Genomic DNA, 12,981 nt, shown 5'->3' on the forward strand with positions numbered 1-12,981 from the left:
ATGTGAACAGTTTTTGTGAGGCGCTTAATGTGTTTCTTAAATGTCAATGTTGGGTCCAAGGTCAGTGCCAGGTATTTAAACTCTTTGACAAGTCTGAGTTCCACCCCGTCCAGAAAGTCACTGGACCGCTGTTTGGACACACCTTCACATTCAGTGATGATTCTACATTTTAAATGCATTCAGAAGACATCAAATATGGTTCAAGATGAATAGAATTATGTAGAAAATGCAAAAAAAAAAAAAAAAACAACTTTATCACTGCAAACCCTTGGCCTTCTCTCAACAATCTTTATGACGAAGTCTCTTGAAATGATTTTCACTTTACAACTGTGCAATGTCAGGGTTCATTAGAATGTACAAAGCAGTGACAAAAGCAAAGGGTGGTTATTTTTATCTATCTTTTATCTGCGTTTTGAGTTTGAGTTTATTTTTGTGTCATGTCCATTTCTAGTTTTGATGCATTCAGTGAGACTCTATAATATGAGATCATCAATCAGTCAAAAAAAAAAAAACATTAAAAAAAAAGGTGTGGCTGGTTGTGTATAAGGATTATTTTTTGGCTGTATACAAAGACTAAGTGACTCTGTACCAAGATGAGTGATCAGAGTATCCAAAATTGTACTCAAGTAAGAATACATTCACTTAAAAAAAAACATAACTCAAGAGGAAATACAAAGTAGTTATAGTACACCCTACTGTAATAGGAAAGTCAAAACATTAGATAATGCAAGATCTAGTATTTTCAAAGAATTTCATATTGTCATCTTAATTTAGTCACTTGTAGACTTACTCACAGTGGGAAGAGTAACCAGAACGTTTACTCATGTTCACTGTCAAATATATTACTCAAATAAGAGTAAAAGTATTGTGTGAGTGATAAAGTAAATTAGTAAATAATCTGTAGATTGCCTGATAACTTTTGAACATCTCATAAAGTCAGGTTGTGGAAAAGCAGAGAGTGAAAGTGAATTATAGATGGCCTCTTTGAGTGAAGGCTGTAAAATATTATGGCACCACTTAAAGCCACTGCCAGAGCCTAAATCAATATGTAGTAGTAGTAAGTATTGAGTAGTTGTTGAACATTGGTACCATGGTGCCAGTGAAGCTGTGTTGGATGTTAAGAGAGCAATTATACTTTGACTGTACAAGTATAGTATTTGCTATACTTTTGGTGATATGGTATGGTATTTTGGATTTAAGACAGTTGGTTCAACACTCACCCACTCACCAGAGGGTCTGCATGCAAGTTACACCCTCATGTGTTACAGTTTCGGGCAAAGACATTTATTTCTATTTGTTATTTCTATGAAGATAAGAAAAAAGCTGGTAATGCCACCAGGCCATGTTATAGGTCAGATCTAAGGACAGGCAAGCCCGCTCATAGTAAGAAGTTAGCATCAAACCGCCATGTTTGATTTCCCAGTGGGATGCATCTATTGACAAAGCCAGTCTTTTCTAGTCTTTTGAACCATATCAATTTTGTTTCTGATTCTGATATTGTCATATTTTAGTTTTGGGATTCGGACATCGTAATTGTTTGGTTGTTGGATGTCCTAACACCGGAAATGGTTTGAGAAATTTGCTTGCAAACACCTTAACTGCCAAAGGGAATCAGATGTGTGTGACTGCAAACCTCTGTTCAAACTGTTTCCTTTCCCAATGGAACAGAAAAATAGTGAAAGAGGAAGTCGATGAGCAATATTGATACACAGGAAGGACGTAAAAGGTAACTACCTAAAATCATCCCGAGTTTGCAGTGAACATTTTGTATGTGAAGCACCATCAAAGCAAAATCCCGATCCCTCACTCAACCTTGGTTACGAATTTAAAAAGTCAACACCAAAGCGAAAGGCACCAACTGTTCGCCAAGAAAGAACTTCCACTCCAAAGCGAGCAAGACGAGATGTTGCTGTATAGCCACAAGAACAAGAAAGTGCAAGCTCAGCCTGTTTGTCTTCTGTACCTCTTGCTTAACCAACGGGATCCCATTTTGATCACGCTCCACATACAAAATGTTCGCTGCAAACTGGGAATGAGTGGATGGATCGCAAACAAATTTCTCAAGTAATTTTCCGATGTTAGGACATCCAACAACCACACAATTACGATGTCCGAATCCCAAAACTAAAATATGACAATATCAGAACCAGAAACAAAAGCGATATGGTTCGAAAGACTTGAAAAGATCAGCTTTGACAATAGACACATCCCAGTGAGAAAACAAACATGGCAGTTTGATGCTCACTTTTTCGGAAAATCCGGAAGTCCAAAATTCTTGATGCATCTATAAATATTTTAATTATGTCCTCAGTTGTATATCAGTTGTACATTATTCGCATATGTTGTGTTTTACGTCACAAGGAGGCGCTACAGCACAGGTTATACAAGGCAGGTGTACGTCAGTATGTTTTTGTTCAATTCGACTTGCCGTAGTTTTGAAGTCAGTGCGATAAGTAGCTGCATGATGTGTCTGCAGTTCTCCAATAAATATGCCAAGAAAGGCTAAAGAAGTTTCATCTATCATCTACTCTTCTCATCTGAATGCGACGTTAGCTGCAGCAAAAGCATAACATAACTCATCAAATGCACCTTTACAGAATAGCACAGACTCGGAAAGCACTTTGGAAAATGGGAGCAGGTTGGGGCTGTATTTGACATACAATATTTTAAACTATTTACTGCTATTATTATTTGTGCTGGACCGGAGTGCAGTGTTTAATTTCTGTGTATTTTTTTACACTGAAATGATGAATAAATTCTGATTTTGATTCAGACAGTACACACACAGCGCTGTTTATACACTCAATTTATACTGAGGTGAGAATTTTTTGCTTAAATATAGTACATGGTTTAAAAAAAATAAATAAAAAAAGAACTCAGAATACTTATCAACCCAGTCCACAAAATCAACATCTTATCTAGTTAAAATTTTCAGTATTATCTAGTTTTTTGTATTCTCTTCTGTAATTTACTATAATGAAATAAAGCAGAGAATAAAAAAATAATAATAATAAAAAAGAGTTAGATGAGTGAAGAAAAGGTTTTGGATTTGATCAAGAAGGAATGGCGCTTTCACAAATGAGCTCCTTAAATCACTTTTGCTTGCCCCATTTCATTTCAAAAAGTACCAACCCGTTTCCCTGCAATCCCAGCAATTACTTTACAGACTTTACAACCAGAAAATCACGTACAAAAGTTTTATTACACAGTGACAGTAATGTAAAATCATTGTAGTTCATTGGACATCGAAATGTGCTCTGTCATTCAAACGCAGCCAGGCCGTACCAAAGCTTACATCACTCTTTGAATTCTTCCACTCCCACCACAGACCACCTTCATCAGAAATGCACACGACAGCAGTGTCACAAATCAACCTGAGAATCCCGCCGGTCCTTTCCGCTTCATGCATTAGCTAATGAGGCGTATCTGCTGAGTGAGACTGCAGTATGGGACCAGAGCTGCCAGAAAAGTCCAGCTACAACATATAAACTAATGAGGGGAAAAGTTTGTTTCATGTGGAAATGACCAAAGTTTGAAATTTAATTAAAGGGCAGGTCAGAATGCTATGGTAAAATCGGTCTTTTAAGAGTAGAGGGTACGCCAACTTTTTTCTCCATGAAGATATATTATTTTTTAAATGTTTTATTTATTTATTTATTTTTCAAGAATACGCCTAAAATTGAATGCAAAATAGATCTGTAATTGTTAATTTTCTTGCTATTGTGGTTAGTTTTGAGATTAGGCTTGCAATTTATGTTTTAATCATAGAATACTTTTCAAAGTTCAGATTGCACTGTGTAACATTTCTGGTAGAGGATCCACCACTTGCTAGTCTCCATGGGGATGTGAATGTTTTGCCTGAAATGTTCCACAGTATGGCATTAAACAGTTTTTTTTTTTTTTTTTTCATTTATTCCATTAAAGGTGTTTTTATTGCTTTAAAATAGCATGAAAAACAGGCATTTCTGGATACACTGAAACACCTCTCCATAGATCTGAACTGTATCTAGGCCCAGTTTCATTTCTGCTTATCTTCATAGAGACAGAGGAGTTTAATGCTTCAGTGTGGAACATTCCAGGCAAAGCAATAACAGCTCCATGGAGACAAGCAGTTAGCAGACCTACAAGAAAAGTTACACAGTGCACCTTTAAATGTTTCCAGAAGAATTGACAAAAGGCTGAAATATGAACTGACGAACTAATAAAAGAATCACATTTCAGAACAAGTTTGTACAGAGCTAAATTGTTCAAACTTTGTTGCTTGTGGAGAAAATTACGGCACTTTGGAGATTGCAGCTTTTGTGATTTGCCAAATGGATCCATTCAAATTACGATTTTGGTTTGATTGTGGTGAACCTTGCAACCCTAGTGCAAGATTTAAAAGTTTAATGCCATACTGTGAAATATTCCAGGCAAAGCAATAAAATCTCCATGGAAACAGGCAGGTAGGGGACCCTCAGCATTTACAAGGTGCATTTAATATAGAATCATTCAATATAACCTTCACATGTAAAAAAAAAAAAAAAAAAAAAAAAATCTATGTAGCTCAACTTCTCCTCCAGCACCGTTTGGCACAGCAAGGAAAGGGTTAAGTGTGCCATCCTGTTGTAAATACAAAATTAAATACAGCTCCTTATGTGCACAGTAAAGATTTTAAACAATTTGCCAGTTTGTCTTTGTTGTTTGTAGGCCCGTCACAATAACACATTTTGAAGTGTGGAAGAAAATCTAGACGATAAATGATAATATTGAAACTAATTTATGCCACTAAAAAAAACACCAAAAACCCAAGAGCAGATTCAAACCACAAAAAATGTACAATATTGTTAAAAAGCTATGAGCTGCAATAAATAAACAGCAGAATGAAACATTTTAGTACTTAGTTTGCATCTGTAATGGATCATAGAAGATCAAAGAAGAGAACCTTTTATGTCTAAAATCTTATCATATTGCTGAAAATAACCAAAAGGTTCCCAGTAGTGCAAAGTAAATGTACACACGAATAAATACTGACCCCAAAAACATTCTTCCTAATATATACTGAATGAAAAGTCAATATAGTAATTATCATGACAGGCCTAGTTGTTTTTGCTTTTCTGAGGTGTAAAACGCTTTAAAATACATATTGTGACCGTTGTATTGAAATATGAATAAAACATGACAAAACTGAATCCATGTACCGTATTTTTCGAACTATAAATCACACTTTTGTTCATGGTTTCAATGGTCCTGCGACTTATTCTCCAGTGCCACTTACATATTAAAATTTTCACACTGACAGCCGTGAGAGGGCGCTCTAGGCTTGTGTGTCAGTATCTGCTACTCCTGTTACTCCTGTACCATTGTCATTTGGTGCCCTACTGCAAAAGTCTCCTGCATGTGTCCTGCTGCAAGTAATGAAATATGCAGCCAAAAACTGTAATCGAGCAGCAGAAAGAAAGTTTGGAGTGAGCAAGTAACTTGTGAGGGACTGGCAAAAAGCAGGGATGGAGAACACAGCTTCAACCAGGAGGATGCGCCATGCAACTTTCCTGGAAGTCACTGGATGGATCAACAAAGCCTGGACTTCAGTGACAACCGAAACCATCCTGTCATGGTTCAGAAATACCGGAATAAATCTAACTGGAACTGATGCGGAGTCTGATAACAGTTACACAGAAGAGGAGATCCCGGAGTTGCTCAGAAGTGACACAGGGAATGAAGAATTCAATGGATTTAGTGATTTGGAGTGAGATTGGAGAGTTTGGTAAACTTGTTCTGTTGTTTATGCTATAGTTATCTGAATAGCTGTTCATATGTTACGTTAACAGTCTGTTATTCTATTCTGTTATCACTATAACTTGCCTTTTAAGATGAAATGTCAGTTCCTGGGCTCTGATTTTATAAAATAAATTTCCCTTAAGAAGTGTGACTTATAGTCCGGTGCGACTTACAGTGCAAAAAATACGGTAACTATGGACTGGGGGTCAATTCACATGAAAAAACTGCATAACATTGTCTCTGTCAGCAAAAAAAAAAAAACAATATCCATTGTAGCTTCAGAATGTGGTGGCATTCTTCAGTCACAAAGCAGGAATTGCATTGTCAGTTTAAAGGATTAGAAGCCATAAAATGACAAGTTTGTGGATCCAAGAATCTCTTAAAAATGTAGTAAGTTACATACCCCTATAATCCATCTGAAATCATGACACAAATTTCCAGAGCATGAACCCAAACCTATTATAAAATGTTTGACAAATGAACACTTTGTAAATCTGACGTAGAAAACCACCAAAATGATTAATTAGAAAATGACATCAATTTAAAAAATGAAATTAGGAACAAAAAACAGGTTCAAAAGTTAATTCAAGATAAAAATGATTCCATGGTAAAGATACAAAACCTAGAAAACTTGAGTTCCCAAAATGTACACACAGTCCCTCATGTACACCAGTACTTCGTAGGAGATTAGCTTGAGTAGTTAGACTTCACATTACCACTGACAAAATCACTTTGTTACTTACGGTTACTCCTTCGTACACTACTGATTTGTCATTTCCCAACATGGCAACCGTTTAGCGCGTAGTAACGGCTCAGAAAAATGGCAGATCGTTGGCAGTTTTGCTTAAAAACAATATTCACAACTGAACAAGTAAGTAAGATTTTTGTGCATTTTCCTTTTTGCGTTTTAGTGCATGCACCAACATCGTATCATATCTTAAAAATGATGCAAAGTTATAAAAACATTCTTGTCCCTTGTCAAATACCCACGGTTGAATCCGCTTTTCAACCATAAAAGTTAGTGTCCATTTTGAATTGTCCAATACGTTTCCATACTATAATGGCAGGAGATGTTATTTTCACTGGTTTTCACATAAGTGGGACAGATGCTACCTAGAAGCATCAGGGACCAGTCTCTTAAACCACCGAGTTACAGCGGAGTCTATTCTGAGCACAAATGTGACTCCCAATAACACGGACACACTGGTGACGATGAACGCAGAGGTTTCGAACATTAGCCTGGACAGAAAAGAAATTTTAGAAGAGTCATGGAAAAAAAATAGATGCAAGTACAATGTGTATTTGTGCATTATCATATTCATGGCATTAAACAGGGTAAAGCAACTAATATTGGTGATGAACCTATAGTACATATTGACCTATCTCATAAGCTCATAAGGAAATGACTATTTGAAAAGTTGCAATTAGCAAATCTATCTAAAAAGCCCTGATAACTTTGTAGTTTACATCTCTACAAACATGTTTTGATTCTGATTCTTGTACTAGTTTAACGGTTCAGATTTCAGTCTCATCTCTCAAATGTTAAAGCTTCTAGACTTTTAAAATGTGAACTTTGAACAGAATGTACCAATTAAAACATAAACCGCAAATCTAATTCAGTCCAATGGAATTTCTGAGCTGAAATTGTAATTGCTGCTGTGGCTGGTAAGCAATATATGCAGATTCCAATGTTAAGAATTAAATCTATAGCAAGTATCACGAACTGATGTTAAATTATGGTAAAGCTCACAAATGAACTTTGACTGGTAAAAATAATATCACAATGTATTAATGCATAATTGTGTAAATATAAAGCTTTTTTTTTTTTTTTTTGTGGCTTAATTGGTCTTCTGTCTCCATTTTTACTAGTTAGTCTGTTCAAAACAGACTTTGTAGTTGTTTTAAGTACTCTGCTCAGTTAACTTTGGGTGGAGTGTGGAAAATCTAAGCACCATGTTGGGCAATTTAATTATTAACGGATGGAAAGGCCTTTCATGTCTAAAGATGTCAATAGACAAATAGAAATAGATGAAAAACAACCTCATAACATAAAAATGAGCTCCGACCAGCAGACAGAGGTCCTCCATGTTTCACTAAAGTGCAGTAAAACCTGAACCCCACCTAGACTAAATGCCTCACAGATCTGCTCTGTCCATTTCCTGTGGAGCTGTTACTGTGAGTGGATTAGAGGGAGCCGGAAAATCCATCCAGCACTTACTTGGGTGCAAAGACCTTCCACACCATTAGGTGTCTCCTGAGGATAGCAGCTGCACACACCGATGCAAACACCTAAGGACAGACAAGATAGGAATGTTATGTCTAAATATGAAAGCACTAACATAATAAAGAAAACTCTACAGTAGAAAAATAGTGGTAGAGTTAGTACACGACCAAGACATCACACGTTGAACAACAGCCAAAACAGCAAAAGTCTACTACATCTGCAAATCACTGTTCCAATAGTGACGCCTGTAAGAAGAAATTGCTTGAATTCTGCAGAGGTGAGTAGAGTAGCCAAAGATTGTACTCAAGTAATATGAGTAATATTACTTAAATTAATATAACTCACAAGAAGTGCAAAGTAAGTCCATGAAATGACACAAGTAAGAGTAAAAAAGTATTTGGAAAAACTACTACTCAAGTAAGAGTAACTTAAAAAACATCTGATTTATTTCATGAAGTTAATGTATAGTAATTGGAAGGAAAAAAAAACACAAAAATGATAAAAACTAAATCATAACTGAAATAGTAATGTAAGAAACACAAATGTTCAAATCATATTGCAAACATAAAGCTTTTGTAACTTATAGACTTACTCACAGTAGGAAGAGCAACCAAAACTTTTACATGAGTACTGTTATTTCAATCAAAATAAATAGTAAATAGTAAATAAAGTAGAAAGGTACTCTGAAAAAGCACAATTTCTTTAAAAAAGTTACTCAAGTAAATGAAACTGAATAACTGGAAACACCTCTGGAATCCTGGTGTTTTAATTTGTTCCATTATAAACAATACATAAAAACTAAGCAAAAACGATAAGTTCTGAGTTGCAGTAGACTAGAAGTACACCATTTCCATACTAAAAGATTTATATCCCACGCCCTCCCACAGTGTACCCGTGGCATGTTTACCTGTGCTCCATGTACAAAGAGGTAGCGCGCAGACAGCTGCAGCAGAGCCGAGCTGAACTGCTGTGGGCTTTCTCTCAGTCGAATCTCCATCACTGCATCTTCCACCTCTTCCCCACAGGTCCTGCCCCCTCTGCTGGAGCGCACCTCACACACCAGAGGCCAGAGGAGCAGGAGCGGGCAAGAGACTGCACAAAATAAGAAAATATATGAAAAAAATGTTTGGGCACTTTTTCCCCAATCTATTTTTGTAGCATTTTTCTCAGTTTTGCTTTTTCCAAGTTATTCCTACTTTTGAATGTTTAAAAATTTGTTTTTTTTTTTGGCTTCTTCATTTCTGCCTCGGAGCATTAAATAGTGCGAGTCTGGTGTGCTCGTTTTTCTCTCCCTCTCACTGTGACTCGTCTCTCCCAGAGTGTGCGCATCCTCGCACTATGAGCTGCCTCCTGCTGGTTCCTATGCCAGTTTATTAGCTTTTTTGTTATCCTAGCTTTATTTTTTGTTTGCCCTGTGGAGTCCAGACAGTCTGTTTTCGTTTGTTATTTTATCTAGGGACAGTTTGGGGGTTGTGTTTTTGTTAGGGCAGGGACAGAGCACAGTCCTTAGTTCACGTCGGTCGGCTCACCAGGGTACTTTCCGTTGTTACTTTGTTTTTTTGGGCATGGGATAAGGGTTTTTTGTTTCCACATTTAAACATACAAAGTAAAAAAAAAAAAATGTAATCCTTAACTTTGTTTTCCATGTTAGTTCAATGAGGTTCATTTGGGCTTCCAATATTTTGTTACCAAGTTCTTTTTCTAGACCAAGAGTTTGTTTTCATACGTGACAATCCTTTCCATGTCCTTGTTTTAATGTATTTTGGGTCAAAACAACAGAGAAATTCAACAGTTCTGTAGTGCAGCTAGAGGGTAAAGGTGTGTAACTTTCTGTCCACAGAACTGACCTGTATCTTGGCCTATTAGCAGGGAGTCATGAGTTGGTGAAACAGTACAAAACAGTTGCTGGATCCATTGTATTAGATTTCATTATGTTTTATAGGTTAAATACCAAACACTGGAAGATTCCAAGTTATAACATTTCCATGGAGACAAGATGGTAACAGACCCTTCTCCAGAAAAGTTACAGAATGCATCTTTAACAGCACTTATTTAGTTCCATCTTCCATCTTCCATATCCATATTTGTACTACTACCATAATTTAAATCTTACAACAGAAGTGTCAAGTACTGGATTATTTAAAATTTTAATTTAAATATGGTTTGTGAATATAAAAACAACATTTCAAGCAAAGTTTTTGTTTTTGTATTTTTGGTTAAAATGTTACATACTGTGGCTTGACTTGAGCAATTTGTATGTATTTATTAATGAGGTAAAACACGTTATTAACTCATCAGCAGAAATCGCTTCAGATCAAATATTACTGACCTTATCTACACATAAAAATATATGGCTGGACTACTCAACTATTAATATTCAGAAAGTAGGTCATTGTATAATTTTTTTGCAATGTAGTTCAATTTAAACTAATAAATGCAGTACTTTAATTGATGTTTTAAAAGTTTTATTTCTGTTTCAAAAGTATAATTACCTGCTAAGAGGATGTGAGAAGCGAACGTGTTGAGAGTGACCAGAGAGGCCGGGATAATGGTGCCAGTGTGTCCATCGGGGAAGCCCACAAATGCTGCCCCCCACTGGATGGAGGGGAAAGTGGGCAGGTGACCGGTAGCATGGAAGAACTGGGTAGCAGCCAGAGCCCACAGCACCACCGGAGTCCAGGGCACGTTAAAACCACCTGGAAAAAAAGAGGAAGAAATATTAAAAGGTGTGGTACATTATTTTTGTGAAAACTGAACTAGTTCATTTTAAGCAGCAGAAGCAGCAGCAGTGAAAATTTATTTCTAGGAATGGAACAAGATCTCATACCACAAGATCTCACGAGACAAAATTGCTACAAGATCGTGCTCACATAGTAAACATGATCTCAGGAGATTTTTTTCTCATGTTTTTACATTTGTGCTGGCGAGTTACATTTTTTGAGAATGTGTCCCAAAAAGTAGCTACAGTGACAGCAGAAATATTAAATAAAGTCAATCAAAAATGGTGAGGCTAAAACTAGGAACTGGATTGCGCAATGTATTTATTATAGCCTAAATAATGTCAAAATCTTGTCTTGTCTTGTTCCAATCTCGTGTCCCATCTTGTCTTGTGAAAATTTTTACTACTACTCTAATTATTCACCAAGATTAATTTAGAAGTTACAAGCATTTTTCACTTTCAGAGGCCAAAGCTGAGTTTTTTCACTCTAATGCTAACAGTGCACCAGTATTATTTCATGGTTTGCAGGGGATAAAAATGTTTTAAAATTAGAAGAGACATTACACAGCGGTCTACTTTTGACCCGAAGAGCTGCTTTTACAATGCATCTGGGTCAAGAGACATTTTACATTAGCAGTCAGCTATGAGTGGATCACTTCTACTTCAAAACTGTTTTCTGGTTTAATAGAAAATCATTATTAAAATTTACAATTGTATAATAATTGGATTTGCCTTTTAACGTAATATAAACAAAAACTATTCTGGCAACAAAAAATATTAACTTTAAAAATAAAATGTTAGAATGGGGCACAACTAGAGCATAGTGTCATTGTACCCTTGAGCAAGAGTCTTCACCCACATATTGGCAGCCTCACGTCTGTGCTTCTAACTGAGTTGATGGCAACTGATGAATAAATGAATAATGCCATGTAAAGCACCTTTAGGTTTCCAGAAAGGACTATACCCTAAATTCAATGAATAATTAAACTTGTCAATTATGCAATTTTAAGAGGTTGAGTGTTAACAAGAGTGTGTGTTCAAATAGATAAGATGCATAGTCAATACCTGTGAAGACCCAATACAATGCATTTTAAAGCAAATGGTGTAACAATGTTGTTTTCTTAACCAAGTATACAAGTCGCAAATTTGAATAAAAAAATTAATATTCACTGAATTTAAATTAAAAATCTCATTAAGGCTGCTTTGTGAAAAGAATCAATAACAGCAGCCTTTCTTATGACTGAATATTCATTTGTCCAAGAGGCACTTCACTTAATATTCAATTTATTAAGGTCTTTGTTATGCAAGACAGTCAACAAAACATGCCCAAATGAAAAGGGAGATTTATTTAAACTAAAAAGTCCATCTGAAAACCTAGAATTGCTAATGAACTAATTAAATTGGAATGTTTAAAACTTGCCCCAGGTGCAGCATGACTTACAAAACACAGTTTCATAGGGTTTTTTTATATTTTAGCATATCATTTTGGCTCTCATGGACAAAACACCTTTTTAACAGTGCCTTTAACAGCACCTAAAATATTGTATCACTGTAATATTAAAATCCTCATTATTATTGAAATATATTTACCATCTTCTAGAGTTGTCTCAGTGTAAAAAATCAGATACTAATTGATGCTAAAACAAAAATAGATACACATTTGAGCAGGTATCGATACTAACAAAAGTTACGTTCACAGACCAGAAATGAACCTTTCCTGAATAGCTTTAGAATGATCTTGAGCTGTATCAGAACAAGTATAAGAGCACATAGACTAGTATACACACATGGACCACTATGGAACCTACCTGGAACACTGAGGGATACACAGATACAAGACCACATAGTAATATAAAAGAAAGTACTACAATTTTATGGTGAAAACCACATTCTATTCTGCAAATAAGAAGTGTTTTCATTATCACTGTGGTATCGAAATTGATATTGAGTAATGAATCTACTGATAAGTATCGAAATCAAATTTGACATTTGAGTATCATGACTACACAACACATCAAGATAAGAATCTTGATATGAATATGGCAGTGTGTGATCTATCAAAAATGAAGAGCGTGTGTGTGTACAATATGACCACTTACATCTCATTGCAGAGATGTAAGTGGTCATATTGTACATGTGTGATGTTGGGTGAGTGTGTTTGGGTCAGAGAGTGGACATTCTGAATAGTTCCTATTGTTGATTGGTGTAATTGCACTATATCATTTATTCCTGCAAATCAGGGTCTGCAGATGGAAAATGGCTATTTAGCTATAACTTG

General features: G+C 35.9%; 1 protein-coding gene across 3 annotated transcripts in view; it reads right to left on the reverse strand.

The window, feature by feature from the left end:
* Positions 1-12,981, reverse strand: part of pigo (phosphatidylinositol glycan anchor biosynthesis, class O) — an 88,237-nt gene that overhangs the window by 66,518 nt on the left and 8,738 nt on the right. For 2 of the 3 annotated variants that reach the window (XM_055153400.1, XM_020924611.2), the window contains exons 8-11: positions 10,477-10,680; positions 8,892-9,076; positions 7,979-8,049; positions 3,129-6,999 (exon numbers count right to left, since the gene is read on the reverse strand). In XM_055153400.1, the coding sequence (XP_055009375.1) occupies positions 6,870-6,999; positions 7,979-8,049; positions 8,892-9,076; positions 10,477-10,680 (590 nt within the window). In that variant the 3' untranslated portion in view covers positions 3,129-6,869. Of the gene's footprint in view, positions 1-3,128; positions 7,000-7,978; positions 8,050-8,891; positions 9,077-10,476; positions 10,681-12,981 lie in introns of those variants that run through there. The other variant, XM_055153401.1, reaches the window with a different exon arrangement.

This window comes from Boleophthalmus pectinirostris, unplaced genomic scaffold (genome assembly GCF_026225935.1).
Source record: "Boleophthalmus pectinirostris isolate CB_2022bp ecotype Guang Dong unplaced genomic scaffold, ASM2622593v1 HiC_scaffold_18, whole genome shotgun sequence".
Classification (NCBI taxonomy): Eukaryota; Metazoa; Chordata; class Actinopteri; order Gobiiformes; family Gobiidae; genus Boleophthalmus; species Boleophthalmus pectinirostris.